The sequence below is a fragment of the Styela clava genome, chromosome 3, assembly GCF_964204865.1.
Source record: "Styela clava chromosome 3, kaStyClav1.hap1.2, whole genome shotgun sequence".
NCBI classification, from domain to species: Eukaryota; Metazoa; Chordata; class Ascidiacea; order Stolidobranchia; family Styelidae; genus Styela; species Styela clava.
Window position 1 is genome coordinate 14,608,180 of NC_135252.1, and position 18,668 is coordinate 14,626,847.

Below are 18,668 nucleotides of genomic sequence, written 5' to 3' on the forward strand. Positions count from 1 at the left end.
ACAACACGAGTTATGTGCACAATAAAAATGCCGTAAAATATATTAAAATGAACTCGGTTACAAACGAAACTGTTCCATTTAAGTGCCCTCTAGTACATTTGTTATCTTGAACCGTTTTGATTTTTACCTCCTACGCATCTAGTCCTATAAATTTTTCGTATTTATTTGGACTTTAAACACAACGCAAATAAAAGATCATAAACGCTATAAGCATACAGAACGCGAAATTAATTCTAGCTGTCTAAGCATTCGAGTTCAAAAAAAAATTAAAATCCCAAAAATAAGCAATATTTTTAGCTTTCCCATTAAGATAGATTTTCCTTTTACTATCTTTGACAAATCGGTGCCACCTCATTTTAGTATTGCGACATTTTAAGTACTCAGACTATTTTTATGACAAAAAGTTTTGTTTCTTTACTTTAGATTGTAGTTTCGATAATTTTTGGAGATATTCAAATATCTCGATATTATTCCATTACGAAGCCTCGGGCACAAAGCGAACTTTCCTATACGTATCAGTGCACCGTCGCATCAAAACAATTTTGTAAACAAAATGGAAAATTTTCCAATTTGTTGAGCCTCTTTTCGAGGAAAGTTAAAAAAATATGGAATGAGATACTGTTTTAAATTGTTGGTTGACTATGAATCGCTTCTGAAAACATAGAAAAAATATGAAAATGGTGAAAATATTCAAATGAAAATATTTCTATTAGTAGTTATTATCTCATTATTCTTATGTAGTATCATTTTAATACGAGATAAAGGAAATAAAATATGTATTCAAAAACATCACGATGGTCTGATGATTTTAGAGATTTCCAGCTATGTTGGCATAGTATATTAGAGATCTCAAGTTCAGCAAGTTATCAGCGTTCACTCCTAGCTTACAAAGCATAACGAGTCCGGTTGGGTATACCGAATTACCGATGGTTGATATCGAGAAGTGTTGATGCACATCTTAAAAATGTCGACCTATTAACGTAACAAGTGTTTCGTAAGAACAGAAAATCTTTTCATATAGAACATAATACAAAATAAGTTATACTTATCAAGTCGATTTATGAATCGAGTATAGGCAGGCATAAGCAAAAAATATGGCTGACGTAGATTTATTTGACAATGGGGATCAAAACTAATTTGAGTAGATAAATACACTAGCATGTTCAGAAACCCATTGTTTTCTACATGTTCTAGTGGAATAATTGATTTTACCTTGCTGTAATTGTATTTTATAGATACATTATTTCAAATTACTCAATTACAGCTATAAAAGCATGGAATTACATCAGTGAACAGTTGAGCGCGAATTTGGAATTTTAATATTTAAAACTTGTAATCTTCAACACAAAAAATTATCTGTTGTCAGGAAATAAATATGTTCATTTTCCAATTTTTCTTGCATTCATTCTGTTATAATAATAGATTTAAGATGATTCACATGAATTATCGTGACAACGGATGAAAACAATGAAACTGAAGCATATTTTTCTGTGCCTCTGCTATACGTTTCTGACATCAGGTAATTATTAGTTGAACTAATATAAAGTACGAATCAACATTAGCTGATATTTTATGTGCTTTTTGTAAACGTGGTGAATTGTGACTCTTTCGATGACTTTGTATGAAGTGCTTTGTCAATTTTCACTTCACGAAGACTTCAAATACGGCTTCAGGTCAAAACTAGATAATTGTGTATTACTAGATAATTACATAATTTGTTTATCACGAAAACGTAAAATTTTAATAAAGTATGGAACAGTTTTCTAGTGTTGTTCAATATTTTTTGGGATGCCACGAATCAACGGCATTACATTGTCAGTCGACCATATTGAGGTCGATTTTCTTAGATGGGTATAATTAAACGTTTACCGTTTACCCTTGTTGACTAAATACAAAATTGCATGAGTAAATAATTTTCAATTTTAGTGTCTCCCTTCAACTGATAGAATTAACACAATTTTTCAGAGTTTATCGATGCTCAACTTTGTCACGAAAAGTTGGGGGCCGAATGGAAACGAAATACATTTTCCACGCCTGGATTTCCAATTCCATACATTGGGAATCTCAACTGTTCATGGGTAATCGTAGCTGAAGCCGGCACACAAATCGAATTAAAGTTTTTTATCGTTGATTTAGAACCCGAGTATGATACATTGAAGGTAATTTATATCTATAAAGTAGAAATTGTGGATATTTAATATTGTTTCGAATTGTTCAAGTATGTTGTGATTCTGACTCGATTAAATATACGAATATTGATCGATCATGGATCATTTTCTCTTAAAATTTGGCGAGAACAATACGATAAAATACGAGAATAAAAAAGACAAAACTTTGTTTTGTTTTTGATGAAGTTTTTGATGAAATACGCGGGATAAAACAGAAGTGCATAAGTTAATGACACGCCCTAAATATATCAAAAATATATCGATAATCGCTATCGAAATTCCAGCGAGCCAGTGTATCAAATGTTGGAATTCCCCCAACACAGAGCAGTGTATTCAGCAATTCAATTACAGATTTCTCATAGTTTACATCGAAGGTTCCCGCGCTTCAGCTGGTGGGAATTTGTTATCACACTAATAGTTGTAACTGCATAACTGTTTTCTGTGATCCATTTTCTGTTTTATAGTTAGTTTATTCGTCATTATTTTCCACGTTTTTTATAAAAAAAAAATTTGAGCTATTTGGCGAACTTTATAGAATAAAATATGCCGTTCTAAAACAAGATAGTAACAAGCCTTAGAATTACAACTAGATTTCAAATCTTTGCGAAAAACAAGTGAAAGTTAAATAAATATACAAAAGATCAGGTCTAATACCATTTACTATTTATATTATGAATTTTGAGACCGTTTGTACAACAATTTGTTTAAAAAAGTAATGGTTGTATATGATACGCGTTGCTGAATGAATAGAACAGTATTAAAATTGGCACTCCACTTGACATTGATGCAAATAAATATATAGTTTTCGATGAAAAGTTCACCAAACTAGTTCGGAAAATGATCAACGTATAATTGTAAACAAATTATTCAACCAATAATTACCGGTTACGCGTTGCTGAATTAAAACAAATATATATGACGAATAGTCAAGAAAATTGTAACCTTAAAAAAGAACATTCTGGTATTTTGCTTGGATCTCATTATCATGCCTTAAAAGATTCTTATCGCATCAAATGGTAGAAATACACGAAAACGTTATACTTCGAGGGTTAGCCTGAGGCTCAAGCCGGCTGAAGATAATCGACCAAACTTTGGAGCTAATGTCGGTAATCTACCCCATTTATCATCTTTCCGATACAAAGTCGCTGTTGTGAAATTGTGACAAAAATTTCTATTGCACAAAGATTTCATTTCGCAATAAAAGTATAAAATTCCTATTTTTCTTTCAAATTTATTTATAAAATATGTTTCATAATAAACAATGATAAGCAGAATCGGCGGAGAGGTTTTGCTCAACATTATTTATAGAGCAACTAAACCTTATAAGGAACCCTTTTATATATTCAAATATATATACTAAATTTCGTACCTATCTGCTGATATGAGACATGCCTGTGATTTTGGTATTAAATTACGTCGCTTCAGGCATGTTCACTAAACATATTAAATGCAAAGATGTACAAAAATACACTTGGAACTTTGTATCTCAGAATTTCGAAGTTTTTTGTTTGTTAGCAAAAAAGTATTTTCATGAAACAGAGGAACTATCTGTTTTCATTGATCCACTTTTTAACCAAGCATTACGTTCACAACAAATACTAGTTACATGACTGTTTCGGAGGAATCCATCATATCACGGTAATATAGTTTTGAAGTTTTTTTAACATGATATCCAATTTAGTATTGAACAATTTCTTCTTGTTATATTTCTTAATATTATTTTATAAGTAGTTCAAAATAGAATATATATAACATCTCACTTTGGATTGCAATTCCATGGAACTTGTTCACCATATTTTACCGCAAATCTAACCTGAGGCACCCGAAACACAGCGTCATAACGCTAAATTATTAGAGATTATGCGAAAGATAGTTTTTTCACTACTTGTTTATTTTTTTACAAAAGATTTAGGAAGACAATGAAATATAGATCACTCACTAATGCCTAGGTCATTCAAAAGTCACGTTCGGAGGTAAATAAGAATGACCATAAAATGTCTTACAGAAAACTCACAAGAGGTAAAGATGAGCATTGTGTTATCGATGATTCTTCTTTATCATTGTCACAATCTGAAGTCAAAATTTATTTAATTCTTCAGCCACAGTTCATCAACTGAAAAATGAACATAAAAATTATGAAAAAAGAGACTCATGTCATATAGCCTATTGCATGTCAATAATGTTTATAAATCTCGTCGTACCTATCCTGAATAAAATTCAACAACGTTTTTTCAAATACAAAACAATCATGTTCGAATTGTGGTAGGTGGTTTACAATATTTATTTAGTATTATTTTTGTGGTAAAAATTGTTCAATTTTCGTTTCAGATTTACGATGGTAAAGACGAAACTGCGCCATTGTTATCTGTTTTGCATGGACGAATTCACGTTCCTGAAGCTATTATATCATCAGTTGGATTTTTATTTCTTCGATTTACGTCAGATGATAGTGTTTCCAAAAGAGGATTTCGCGCCCAATACAGATTCGGTATGTTAATCGCTGTAAATAGATGCAATAAAGTAAAGAATTCATTTCTTTGTGAAATAATAGCCTTATCTTTCATATTTATCCTATATATTATATAAAATTACAAAATGAAAATGGTTCAATCGTATTGGTATCCATGGTATTCAGTCATGTTACTATTGCAATGTTACAAAGTTGAGTATGGGACAAGTATGCTACTCGAATTCGAATGGGGGAATTTCAAGTTTGCCATCATGTACAGATTGTATGACTCATTTATACCACGCAAAAGACAAGAAACATTAATTACATGTTGGCTCCCACAGGCAAGATAATTTGCCTATTTGATTTAAAATAGCCTAGTAAATTTGAGAAATTTCATTTTTATGGTAATATTGTCATTGATTTGGTGTAGATAATATAGTAATCTCATAACAACAATAATCGCCATCATTTTTTCGCTTATTTTTTGTGGAATAAAATTAACCTCGATAAAAAAAATCATTTTTTGAAATCTTTATGTTCTGCGTTGACGCCAACATAAATAAGTATATTAAAAGGCAGTTATAAAACCAAAAAAGCCAACACGTTGCTGGAGATACCTATACGCACTCTGGTAATATTTCCATATTTTAGTTAAAAAAAAATCTAAAGTCTCTTTTCTAGGCTGTACAGTCGGTTAGTACGCCTTAATACTGACGGTTCCATTCAGATACACAAAAATGGATTTTCTTCTGCTGATAAGGATAACTCATTGATGTCCATAGATTAGCGACAAACTCCCCCTATTGTAAACAATAATATTCATTTTGCATAAATCCAAGTTTCATTTCGACACGTTAAAACAAATTGCAAGTTAGAAATTGCCAAAAATGTATTATAATAAATATAAATAGTGGATTATTTTGCTTCAATTCAGCTCTTTCCTCAAAAATGAATGTTACTACTGTTATCCAGTCCTGCTTGGCTGATACAACCATCAGCAAAGAAGTTTATAATAGCGACACAGTACCAAGAGAGGTAGGTAACAATTGGTTGTAATAAATTCTGCTCGATCCAACACTCAAGAAAATGTTATTAGATGTATCCTCCTTTTAACTAGGTTGAATTCAAAGTTGTGTTTCCTCATGATGCGTATGTGACAGAATTTGAAATGACTGTTGGTGGAGTCAAATATTTTGGACAAGTTGAAAGAAAAGAAAGTGTGAAACAAAAATATGACAAGGTTGATGTAAGTCAAAGCTACATAGAATCATAAGAAGATGTATAATATATATATTAAAAATGAAGACCTTAAGTATGTATTTGTGCCAGGATATTTTTGCAGGGTTGTCCATGGGACATATTTTTCTGTCCCATTCTCATCCCATAGCAATTATGCCTGTCCCATCCCATGGGATTCCCATTGGAATACAATTCAATTAAAAATGTTAAATTTAGGTTTAGCGTCTACTAAATAGGATTACATGTGCGAAGAGACATGCGAAACAACAATATTTACGGACTTTGTTAATTTTATATTCATAACTAATATACATGTGTCCATCAGCCCCTTCACGAAGTATATTGTTACTGCTGAATATATTTTGCTCTTTATAGTCAAGAAGAGAGATATGCTCAAATATATGGATAAGTAGTCCATAACGAAATGTTCTACCATCATTTCCCCGAAAATCATACGCTTTTCGTGCCCCACGTGTCCCATGGGAATACAAATCTGTGCTGTCCCACTCCCATCCCATCACATGGGACACTCCCATCCCATCACATGGGACGTTTCCCATTCCCATGGACAAGCCTGAATTTTGTCTGCTCGCGGAAATTATGAACGACAATTTAAGCTACGTATAGTTCAGCCGTTGCTCAGTATTTATTTGTTCAAGTTTTCTAGAATGAACGTTGTGACCGCTCAAATAAGTAAGATTGAATTACATCGAAGTAATGCCTATTTGGTATGCCAAATCCCAAATTATAATCGTTAAGAAAATATCCATAATTGCACTCCATTTACATATTGAAGGGCATGTTCTTGTAACAGGTTCAATGGGTTAGCATGGGCTACGTGAGCTCAACAAAAGATTTAGCAAAACGATTCTTCACTGGAATTCTACTCAAGCCGAAAGAAACCGTCAAATTCGAAATTATTTATCAACAACTTCTGCAAAGAAGGCTCGGCAGGTGCAATTGGGTGTTTGTTTTTGGAGCGAGTAAAATGGCAAAAACAAATTTTTCAAGACTCATTTTTTAATATTCTACATAATATTTAATAGAAAGAATATTTTTCATATGACTTCTTCCCTATATGTTGCAGTTCATTCAACTTTGGTCCTCTTTCTTCGCCTCAAAATATGCTTAGATCTTATGGCTTAAAAAAGATTGCAACAATCACCATGGCTTCATGTGCAGGAATTTCATTTTTTTCGATCCTGCTATTAAAACATCATCCCTTTCTGGCAATAATGAACAGGCTACCCTTGAATAAGTGTAGCATTTTTGAGATAGCGAAAATACTGTCGAATATCGCTAAATTACACTATTTTCACACAGGTATACGAACACAGTGGTGCTTACAAGAGATTTTTTACTGAGCGACTTGAACGTTGATGTATACATTTGTGCAAGATCGAAACTCTCGTTTTTACAGGTAATCAATTTCGTAACAGTATTTCCTAATTTTGTTTAACTAAAGTTTCTTCGTTGACATAATTTCGAATAATAGAGAATTTGTATTTTCGTTCTTGTCCTGCAAAATTCTTTCTTGAACAATAGGTTCCTCCAATGGAAGACGCAGGAGGTATGTCCTATATGGGACAAGTTCGTTTTCTGGGACGACGGGACAATTTCCCTTCGGACGTAAAAGTTGAAAAAGAAGAGTAAGTTACATAAATAAACAGCTTACATAAAACACCTCGACGAAGAATATAAACGCGAGAGTGTTTTTTTTTCGATGTCTTTTCAATGATGCTCAGGTGCTATTCAGTTGTGTCGCTTACATTAAAACTACCTTTTATTATCAACGATGACATAAATTACTGACTCATATAACATATTATTTTCCTTTTTTCTTGGAGGAATGTTGCGCATATTTCATATCGATCGTCAAGAAAAGGAAGAGTAGATCCCATTAAAGTTAAACGAAGTGTTTTTGTCACCCATTACGATGTAGATCGGGAGGACCATGGAGCTTTGTCAGTCTTCGGAGGAGAGTGAGCAACAACTGTTTTTGAATCATATTGTACTTGATGAATATAATATAAAGATTGTAGGTATTTTGAATTCTAGCATCCAAGCTACGACGTTCACGTTGGAATCAACTGTATGAATTTATGATTTGAAAAATTCTATTTTACTCTATTTCATTTTACACCGTATCCATATTTTATAGAAAAAACTTTTTTGATTTTTTGTTTTGTTTATTGGATTCAAATTTATCCTACGACAGACAGATGACTATTTTGTATTCTGATTTTAAGATACTTCGCCACCTTCTTTTCGCCAGTAAGTCCAAATCTAGTTCGCCGGATCGTGTTTGTTCTTGATGTTTCTGGCTCCATGGCTGGAAATAAGATAAAACAAGTGAAAAAAGCAATGAAAAACATTCTTTCAAGATTAACACGAAGAGTGAGTATAATACTTAATTTTTTTCTGGCTCAACAACATGAATATATATCCAAAAAAGTGAACAGATAACATTTTTTTTTCTCAAATTGAATGTTCTTGAATTTATATTTCTACATACAGTACCATAAGTTACGAACAAATTTTGTTATCTGAAGCTCGTATCTCGACTCCTTCAATATTTTATAATTTACAAGACAATTATAGAATGGTAAAGATTTTTTACTAAGGGTATCGGAAATTCAGAACTATCATCGATATTAAATCTAATTCATGTCCCAGGACTCTTTCAACATTGTGCAATTTGAATCAGTTGTTCGCAAGTGGAGACCAGTTGGACTGGTAGCAGCCACACCTGAAGCAAAGATTTCGGCGAATAAATATATCGATAGTTTCGACCCGGAGGGTAAAACAAATATTCACGAAGCTCTAATCACGGGAATAAAACTTCTTTCCTCAGGTAAAATCTTAAGCATGAACACAACACATGAATTAACTAATTCGATTGCTTGTTATTTTTTAACGTTCTCTCGTTATAGAAGGTCTTCTGTTATGGATTGAAATAGGAAAAAATGCATGTAATATTAAGCCGTTTTATAATGGCCAAGAGCTTTCTAACGTTTCCATGACTATTAAATAGTTACAAAACCGGGCATTTTTAAATAATAATAATTATTATATAAACAGTCAGTCATCGAATATTCTTCCTGTACATCGAAAGACAAATGGTATTTTTTCCTACGCTTTCTCAACAGGCAAAACGGGCGCTTCTCTCAGAAGAACTGCTGACGTCAATCCCTACAGAGACTTTGTGTTTTTTCTTGGAGATGGAAAACCAACCGTAGGAGTTAGAAATCCAACTTCAATCTTGAGATCTGTTCGAAGTGCAAACAGAAGAGGGTGCGACCATAATTTAAAGTCTATTTGGCTAGCTTGTGGTCTTCTAACAAGCAGAATAAATTAAGGATTTATTTTTAAACCAACAGATACGGGATCAATGCAATTGGATTTGGAAAAAATGTGGACGTTCCCTTTTTACAAAGAATAACGAGAGAAAATAGTGGGAAATGGAGAATAATATACGACGACGAAGATAGTCACGTCCAGGTAATGTGACTTAAGCTAAACTCAAAAAATAGGATTTTACGTCGTAATGAAAATGTATTACATTATTATTACAGATTCAAAATTTCATAACTGAGCTTGGAGTACCTATAATGACAGATGTTACATTCAACTATTCACCAAAACAAGTGAATTTCACAACAAGACGACGAAATCTAGTTTTAGTAAACGGAGGAGAAGTTGGCGTATTTGGCCGTTTATTGCCAAATTTAACAGATGAATACATGAATGTTACGGTAACGGGTATGTATCGTGTTTCCATAAGGCTTTAGGCAAGGGTGGCAAGGTTTTTTGAACCAAGAGACAAAAATTTTGTCCACCAAGACTGGCGGACCATGTAAGTGTGACGTAAAATGTTACATTTTATGAAAAATATTTACAGTGTTACAAAAGCAAAAGTGGAAAACAATAAGCCTCGTGCTGAAACTAAATTTAATCGCAATCGCAACAAATTTCTTGAGCTATTTTATAGCTGAAATATCAAAATTTGGTTTAACCTTGGTTATAGCAGCAACGGGTGGGCCAGGTTGAACTACCCGACGTGCCGGATTTGGCCCGCGGGCCGTAGTTTGATCATGTCAGCTTTAGAGAGGTGAACACTTAATTAAAACCGAACTTCACCGTGGTAGCTCGATCCCAATACCATTGAGTTAAACTTGAGGTTAACCCTGATTTCGAAACTGTTGTTAACAACCTTCGTTTACTTCACAGGTAAAACATTCAAACGAGTGTCAAACACATTTAGTTTCCCGTTGAATCGAAATACCACTCAGTGCAACAGTATATCAGAAAAACTTGTCGATGAATTTGTGGGAAGAGGGTAAATATGATTATACGTCTGTATATATTTTTGAACGATGACAATCACACATTAGTCAATTTTAAAATGAAAGTTTGTTCAGGGAAAAGGTATTCACCAAAATCAAATCTCTAACACGCTAAAATTTTCAGTGGTGTTGCATATATATATAAATATAAAAAATTCGTACCTTTTCCTCGATGTCATTCATTTATGGCCTTATTTTTACAACAACAGTTGGAGTTCTTGCCACAAAATATTTTGTGGATATCATCCGTAAACATGACATATACGAGTGAGTAAGCGTTTTAGCAGGGTTATTGGTGTTTTTGGACGGGTTTTCACTGTTTTTAAGCGTTTCAGCATTGATGTTAAATTTAGATATGGAATTGCTAAATTAGAAGAAACATTACGAAGACTTCGTGAAAGCACAGATGAAGATGAAAACGTAGCATTGACGGATGAAGCCACTGACATTTCACTTGAGTAAATAATAATTGTGATAAATTTTTAATAATTTTGATGTAATCTCCAACGTTATCTGTGGATGGAGAAGTTCATATCCGAACAGTCAGAATGTCGGGGATGCTATCCTGGAATTTATTACTTATCGATCTTCAGATCGTTACCTATCGATCTTTAGATCGGTAAGTATGTTGATAGGCATTTGTCTGTTAGATGCACGCGATATCTCACGTGGTTGACTCTGCTCCAAATTTTGCATGTGCATTCATCATATCTCGGACCAGAAGCCTATTGATTTTGGATGAATTATGTCGTATAATTAGCGAGAAATAAATAATTAGTGATGGGACACGCGATGTCACTATAGAGTCATGAATCGGAACCGCAGTTTCAATCGATAAGTCTTCGGTCTCCGACTGATATTCTCGTTTTAATCTTGAATGCTCTAAATATGTGCATTTTATATAAAAATGATAATGCGCATTTTGACTTTCACTTAAGCGGAATTATTTATATATTTTTGATGAGGATATTTAGCTTTAAAACGTTTTCTTCACAATAAAATTTTAGCAAATGCATAAAAACGCGTCCTAAACTCTGTGACTGAATACTAGAGGTTGTATACATGGCATCGTTTTTAAATAAGCAATAAGAAGTAAATTTTCTTTTAAATATTAAGGTTTAACCTCGTCACGCCCGTGACATCACTCGTTGTAAAGAAACAAAATCAGACAAAAGAAAGAGAGAAAACAGAAAAACCTAAAATAGAAGAAACGATTAATAGGGGTTCAAAAGAGCCGAGGTCTGGGGAACCTATCGAACCTGGGGAAATAATCGATGAACTACCTGGGGTATCTAAACCATGGGTATTTGAAGGTGATCCCCATTTTATCGTCGCATTGGGAAACAATATTACAGTTTGTTTCACTTGGAATGGCACAGATGGCCAGGTAACATCTCTATCATTTACCGTTGTATATGTAGTAGTCTTTCAACTTTGGAATTTTCGTTATTTTTTATTTTTTAGATATATAATTTGCTGAATGACCCGATATCTGGAATAACATTGAATGGATTGATAAAGTATGGACCCCGTTCACCAGATTCGGAGTCGAAAAATAATTGTGCTGTTTTGAATATAACAAAAAGATTAGAATTTCCTCATTCTAACAAAAATGAAGAAAATAAAACGTGTAATGCGGATATTGAATCGTTTTTTGTTAAACTTGGATTTGTTTTTCCAAAGGAAAGGATAAAAATTGAGGTGAGCTCGGAAAGAAGATTTTTGAACACTTTGTAACAACAATTTCTTATGGTACATAACACATTCAAATTGTATCACCTCCGCTAATTTGTGGAATGCATGGCCAAATACTAATTCATAGGAAGAGTACATGTGTACTATTTAATTATAGCAACGTGCGACATAGTCCAAATGCTGTACACTGGAAACGTGACCGCATTTGGAGTAGATTTTTCTTGGCATAACAATTTTTACTCTTTACTCAAAACACGATGCTATTTGGACAGTGGACCTATGGATCGTTTTACTATTATTATGCTGTTGACCTTGTTGGTATTTTTCTTCTTATCGCTATGAAAAATCGCTTTAATCATGAACTACTTGACCAATTGCTTTGAAACTTTCAGTAGTTAAAGATTGTATTTTTTGATATAAGGCTATTACTTTTGTTTTTGTGTGTGCAATGACGTCATCAAAAATTGCACATCTGCGGTACCAGTAATCTACTGCACACCCGTACAACTTTTTGGCCTCCGTGTCCATATATTTGAGCATCGCTTTCTTGTTTAAATTGTTTTGCTATGCTTGGCATTCCTCAATAAATGAAAAAAAATTATTCGATAAAATTTACCAGGTAACAACAAGAGAAGTTAGAGTGAGAGACGAAAGAAATCAAAAAAACATAATAAAAGAAGTGTTCCCAACTTCTGACGATAATATAAATATAGTTCGGGGGAGTATCGGTATAAAAGCATATAACATAACGAAAGTTCATTCATTCGTCAATATAACTTTGAATGGAACAATTACCTTTATCGTAAGTATAATAATACGAATATTATTAAAAATCGCTTTTTAGGCGTATTTGCAAATATATATTAAATACATTTTCCAAAGGAACCATTTTCGAGTCAGATGGGTTATATCAAGAAAAGTTTATATCTTTTGTAAAAATTATTTAAAATTATTTTTATTATGCTAATTTATAGCATGTTTTAATCCCTTATTACAGTAATTTTCACTGTAACACTTTTCATATTATAAATTTAAATTTTATAATATACTAGAAAGTGTTTCAAACTCAGACTAACCAAATACATGGTTACCAGAGTGAATTTGGATTTATTACATGTAGACTATCGAATCATTTGATATTATATATTTATTTAATATACTATGTGTCACTTTTTAAAATGGTCGAATATTTTTATGATGAAATTCCTATAGGAGTCACAAATTTAATCTATCGGTAATAGATCAATCAAAAGCGAGGACGGAATCTTCCAAAAGATAAGAAAAGAACTACTCTGATTGATCATCTGGATCTTGATATCGTGGGTCATCAAAATTTGTCACCATATACCGGAGGTCTATTCGGAGTATTCCCTACCGACGTGAAAAGGGATTTAAAAAAAAAAAAGAAGGGGAACTATCCGGTTGCAAGACTGCGGCGACCAGGAAAGGAAAACTTATTGCAGTACAGGTATATTGTTATTCATTTTCTGACTTGTGTCATTTTTTCCCAACTGTCTAACATTGCACACAACTCGAAAAAACTTGCAAAACTTTCACAGGCAGCATCGAATATCTGTTGACAAGATTTCTATAGACGATCCGTTTAGCAAAGTTCCAAGGGAATGCTGGTTTACATATGAAGAAAACCTGGTTACTGGAAAACCAGATGACGCCTTCAAAGTTAAAAATATTTTTAGTTTTCCAAAAAAGGAGATAGTCAAACTCAAAAAGATGCAACATTGAGCTGGCTCATTTATTTAGTCATAAAATTACTTGAGGCTGCCAATGGGTTGAAATAACCCATTTTGAAAACGGTGTTATTCATATGTGTCACTGCCACAGGAATTTCTTCGCAGGATAGTATATTTTGAGGAAAATGATTTAAAAGCTGAACAAAACCAAAAGTCATTCGCAACCAAGAACAAACAGTCAACTAAAATCTTTTGCTTTGCACTACCAGTTGTATTACAATTTGCCGGTTTAAAGTTTATCCAATTTTATCATATATATAACACGGTAGAATTTAAAAGTTGCTTTTCCTAGTCACGTTACTGTATTTTCTAGTTAAAGCTTTAAAGTTTAACAATATTTAAAAAAAAGCGAATGGTAATGATAACTGCGATCATCAGCGAGCGGTCTGTAATTTTGTCTGAGAATAATTTTATATTTTAGTCGTTACTATGTGCAGTGTTATGTTATTTTTTGTGTTTAGAAAGGTGTTTTATGTTCTGTTGCACGTTACTCTTCGTCTTTTTTTAGCACTTACGTAATCAACATGACAGGAAGTTTGAAAAAACGAGGAACCATTTTTTTGTCAACAAAATAGGAAATTTGGACATATACTTCCGTTATATGATTATTTTGTTATACATGATTGATATATCGGAATGCTCAATTACTAATATCATTTCAAACTTGATTTTCATTTAACTGGTATAAAATATACGTTGCTTTATTCAATCAAATATCTTTAATTTCTCAACTTTCTGCATATCTCGATTTAGCATGTCTTCACACCTAATACAATTTGTTGATAAAAGGAATACCACATATACATAAAACTAATATGCTATCTAGCTATTTAAAATATACAGTAATTTAACTCAGATGAATGAAACACTTCAGAACACATATAGACTGATCACTGAATCGCTCTGTTGCTACGAGGACGGTAACTACAGAACCCTCAGTGTTAAGTTGCAGTTGTTATCGTATTTATCGCAAAGTTTTTAACGTGAGTACAATTCGTCCTAGGGTATGGGTAATCACATAGAATAGCTGGAACATACATTTTCTAATACCAAAACCTGCTAGCTGCCATAAAGTGAACTATGGGCCCAAATACATGTATTTTAACTCTGGTATATTCTAGGCTATAAGGATGGGTAGTTGAGAGGCTGCACCATACCGGTAACTAAACAAGAGAAACCAGTAGGCCGCCGTTTCCCGGTAATGATCGAGTGCAACTATTTTTTAATGAAAAAAAACTATTGTTTTATCAGTGTAAATCGTCAAACACTTCACATTGTAACCACGTGGATGAGGGTACTCCCGAAGTATGTGAACCATGTGGACACCATGTAGGGTTGGGTCATAATTTTATTCCAATTTCCCTTATTTTAGTTCTATTACGGCTTTGAGGACTAGCCAAGTGACTTCCGTAGTATTTGTACCTGAAATTATGACCTAACTCTAACTTGGCACACATAGTACGTTCCGGTGCCCGCCATCTTGCTTCACATACTTCGGGAGTATCGTTAGTTAGACAAGAGATCTACGCACAAATATATGGACACGTTAGACCAGAGCGAATCAGTCCTTACCGGTACCTTTGACGCTACCGGTACCCTCAAAAAAGTTCTGAATTTCCAGTAGCAAGAATTTTGCAGAATCAAAACGAACAGCCAGTCGCGACACTGACTAAAATCCGCGTTCCCATGGATAAAAAATAATACAGCAAAATTTTAAACGAAATATCAAATTTCATAGAATTCACGCAGAATTTTGAAATAAATAAAAGTAATAGCCTTCTAGCGAAAAAATTAATCTTTAACCACTGAAAATTTCAAAGCAATTGGTCCAGTATTCGAAGAGAAAAGCGACTTTTTAAAAACGTGTCAAAGAACAAGAACAACAACATAATATTGAAACGATCGTTATGTCCACTACGTGTCCAATAAGTTGTCCAGTACTTACCGTCAATATCAGTAGTTTCAAAACTCCAAACTTCTCAAATTAGGTATTAGAACCATGGGTGTCGCTACTCAACACCAGCTTTGATTCCCCGGGACTTCCTTTCCCCAGTAAAACTGTGTAAATCATCATTTCTAGTAATTTGTGTTCGTGTGCTAACTTGTTGGAAAAAATGAAGTTGATTTGATCGCGATTCAGGCTTCGAAAAGAGAAGTTCCAATCTCAATGGTCAAGACAAAACTTTTTTAAGCTCCGGTTCCAGAGTCAAGCTACCTAATTTCAGAATTTAGAATGATCTTTCTCTTTTTAGCGATTCCACAAAATCATATCTATTCTGGATGTTATAACGGTCCCGACCCCATAGGACTCAATAAAAGGTCCGTCATAGGCGAATTGAATTTCGAATCACAATGTTCCGATTCGAATATTTCCGAATCTGATTCTATTTATTATATCATCATATTATTGTTAACTCTCTTCAAATTTGGAAGAAATATAGTATATATATATTTTGATAAAATAACAAAAATGAGATTAAAGAATTGAGAAAGTTACTAGAAAAACACACTGAATAGATGTATCAACTACCAAATATATTACGGCTGATATTTATTTTTTGTTACATAAAGGTATACTCAGTTACTAACTTTATTCACATACAATTATGTTTGCAAATAATACCGGGTGTATCGATTGTTTCTTCTAAAATTGACCTTCAAAATTCATCCAAATGATAAACGCTAGCTAGTACCGTAGGCGTCATGATTTTAAAAGAAGTAATGATAACGAGGGAAGCATCGCAGACATGTTTTTGATAAGTTATAAATCAATGATGTTTTATTATAATAATATTATGTAGATAATTTAAAGAAACGTTTAAAATATTTGTAAAACTTTGTAACATTGCTACCAACATGAAATATAACGACTCTGGGAGTGTCACGGGTTTGGAAAAGTCAGCGCCGCTGTGTCGTGCAATTGCCTTGTGTTGTCTATTATTCTTTTTTTTTAAATAGAATCAGGCCCCTTTTTCTTAAATTGCTTCGAATCGATGTTGATTCGATACGCTTCGGAATTCTGAAACTTACATCCCTAGTCATAGCCCATAGGTCCTCTCCATGATAAGAGGCAGTGATGAGCTGGAAAAATCGTAACAATCAGAAAGCAAGTAATTCGTGAAAATGTATTACTGTATAATTACAGCACGTTCACATACGCTTTACCCGAGTTGTGTTATTCATAAAGTTTGTCGTCACGTAATAATTGGAATTTATCCAGCAGGCCAGACACTTTTATTTTACTTAGGCGGATTTTCAAGCGCAATTGTGTACCTTGCATGCCTTGTTTATTTAGTTTTAGGTTTTGAATATATTTCCAAAATATAAGTAAAAATAAAATAAATTTTGAGAATAGACGACGCTAAAATCAGTTGTCTTTTCTTTTCAAACAGCTGTTTGATTAATTTTAAATAAAATGGTGTTTTTGAAGCGTTCAACATGTCGGCATGCACAATGCACACGCCGGAACTTGAAAACTATTTTCAAAATAAACATGGGAAATATTATAATGATAAGGTATATGGACGTTTCCGCGAACTTTGGCCCCAGAAAAGTTCTCCTTATCACTTTTGCAAAAAAAAAATACGCCTATTTTGAGAGCGTTATCTCTTATAAACTGGTTTACATGTTTGAAACCAAAATTTGTATTACAATTATCCGTTTACAAATACAGATAGCTAATTTTAACCTAGGTTATATCTATATGACAACTGCAACTACAATTCCCCCGGGGGAACTGCGAAAACGAGGCAATGTTTGCAGCCTTACTTGAATATCTGTCTGATTGACAAAAGAATCTGAGCGACCACAGAAATTGCAACCTTTCTATCCTTGACCCACTGCCCCATCTCCTTTCTTCTTCCTATCTGCATCAACATTTCTATCCCCGACCGACTGTCCTATCTCCCTCAACCCACTGCCCTATCTTCCTCGACCTTCCTATCTTTGACCTTGTTATATATTATGTTTGAGCTTACTTCTTGAGCTTGTTCACTCTATCTGCTTTTGGGATGTATTGTTACGTCACAATACTGTCTAGTGTGGTAAGGTGTTTTTCCTCTGTTGAGGGGTCTTTAGGTCTGAATCAGTGGTTCCCAAACTTTTTACTTTGTGCACTAAAACAAAACGTTAAAAGATCACAACAAAAAATCAATCCGCCGTATAGTGAAACGAACAAAAGAATATAAAGCGCGACACCAAATGACATCCAGCCTGTTTCGATATTTGGTAAACGTGCAAAAGGGCAGCCTTAGCTACAGCTTTGCTGTTAGTGAACTTGTGGGGACATGAATTGAACTCTCTCTGTGATCCCACAGCTATGTGACATCACAATGGGGAAGCGTGACCGAAACAGAAAGTGAAGAATCAGTTTAGCGGTGATTGTAAAGCAGCAAAAGGTGACAAATGTGAATTTACAAATTTAAGGACTTAATTTTTGTATTATCAAGCTATTGACCATATTACAGATTTGTTTCGCGGACCCTCCAAAAGTGCTTCACGGACCCCAAATGGTCCACGGACCCTAGTTTGGGAACCACTGTAAAATCTGAACTAAGTTGACGACGGATGTTCAAATAAATCGTGTGTAGTTTTGTAATGAGTCTGTGTTCATTACTTGTTATAAAGATATAACAAACCCGCTGCCTCATCTACCCAACCTTTCTATTCTCGACGCATTGTCATATCTCTTTTAACATTTCTATTCTTAACCCACTGCCCTATAGCCTACCCCTCAACCTTTCTATCCTTGTCCCGCTTTCCTATCTTCATCAGACAATCATTCCCCACGACATTTCTATCCTCAAGCCACTGCCCTATATTCCTCAACATTTCTATCCTCGTCCCACTTTCCTATCTCTCTCATCCTTTTTATCCTAGACCCACGTACTACTCTATACACTACCTTATATTTGAATATGGAACAAAGTATAGCTTCAGTGAGTGTAAATGATGACAAAAATCTTCAAAAGGCACTTATTTACATCATTTTAATGTGGGCTGCAATCCCAAATTATAA

At 33.7% G+C, this 18,668-nt stretch overlaps 1 protein-coding gene across 1 annotated transcript; it reads left to right on the plus strand.

The window, feature by feature from the left end:
- Positions 1-1,420: 1,420 nt before the first annotated feature.
- On the plus strand, positions 1,421-14,328 carry LOC120343517 (inter-alpha-trypsin inhibitor heavy chain H3-like). The gene is made up of 21 exons (XM_078111192.1): positions 1,421-1,519; positions 1,966-2,159; positions 4,497-4,656; positions 5,555-5,655; positions 5,738-5,866; positions 6,674-6,813; positions 7,183-7,279; positions 7,405-7,508; positions 7,707-7,841; positions 8,109-8,256; positions 8,536-8,713; positions 9,009-9,153; positions 9,240-9,360; positions 9,435-9,621; positions 10,090-10,198; positions 10,559-10,663; positions 11,322-11,592; positions 11,670-11,906; positions 12,520-12,702; positions 13,142-13,368; positions 13,460-14,328. Exons 1-21 carry the CDS (start codon positions 1,459-1,461, stop codon positions 13,641-13,643), a joined length of 3,216 nt encoding a protein of 1,071 aa, XP_077967318.1. The 5' UTR covers positions 1,421-1,458; the 3' UTR covers positions 13,644-14,328.
- The last annotated feature ends 4,340 nt before the right edge of the window (positions 14,329-18,668 follow it).

Excerpts from the sequence above, each read along its gene's own strand:
- LOC120343517 (XM_078111192.1), top strand. The coding sequence starts at position 1,459 with ATGAAAACAATGAAACTGAAGCATATTTTTCTGTGCCTCTGCTATACG. Across the intron at positions 4,657-5,554 it reads TCGCGCCCAATACAGATTCG|CTCTTTCCTCAAAAATGAAT; the intron begins GTATGTTAATCG and ends GCTTCAATTCAG. Across the intron at positions 9,154-9,239 it reads CGAAGTGCAAACAGAAGAGG|ATACGGGATCAATGCAATTG; the intron begins GTGCGACCATAA and ends TTAAACCAACAG.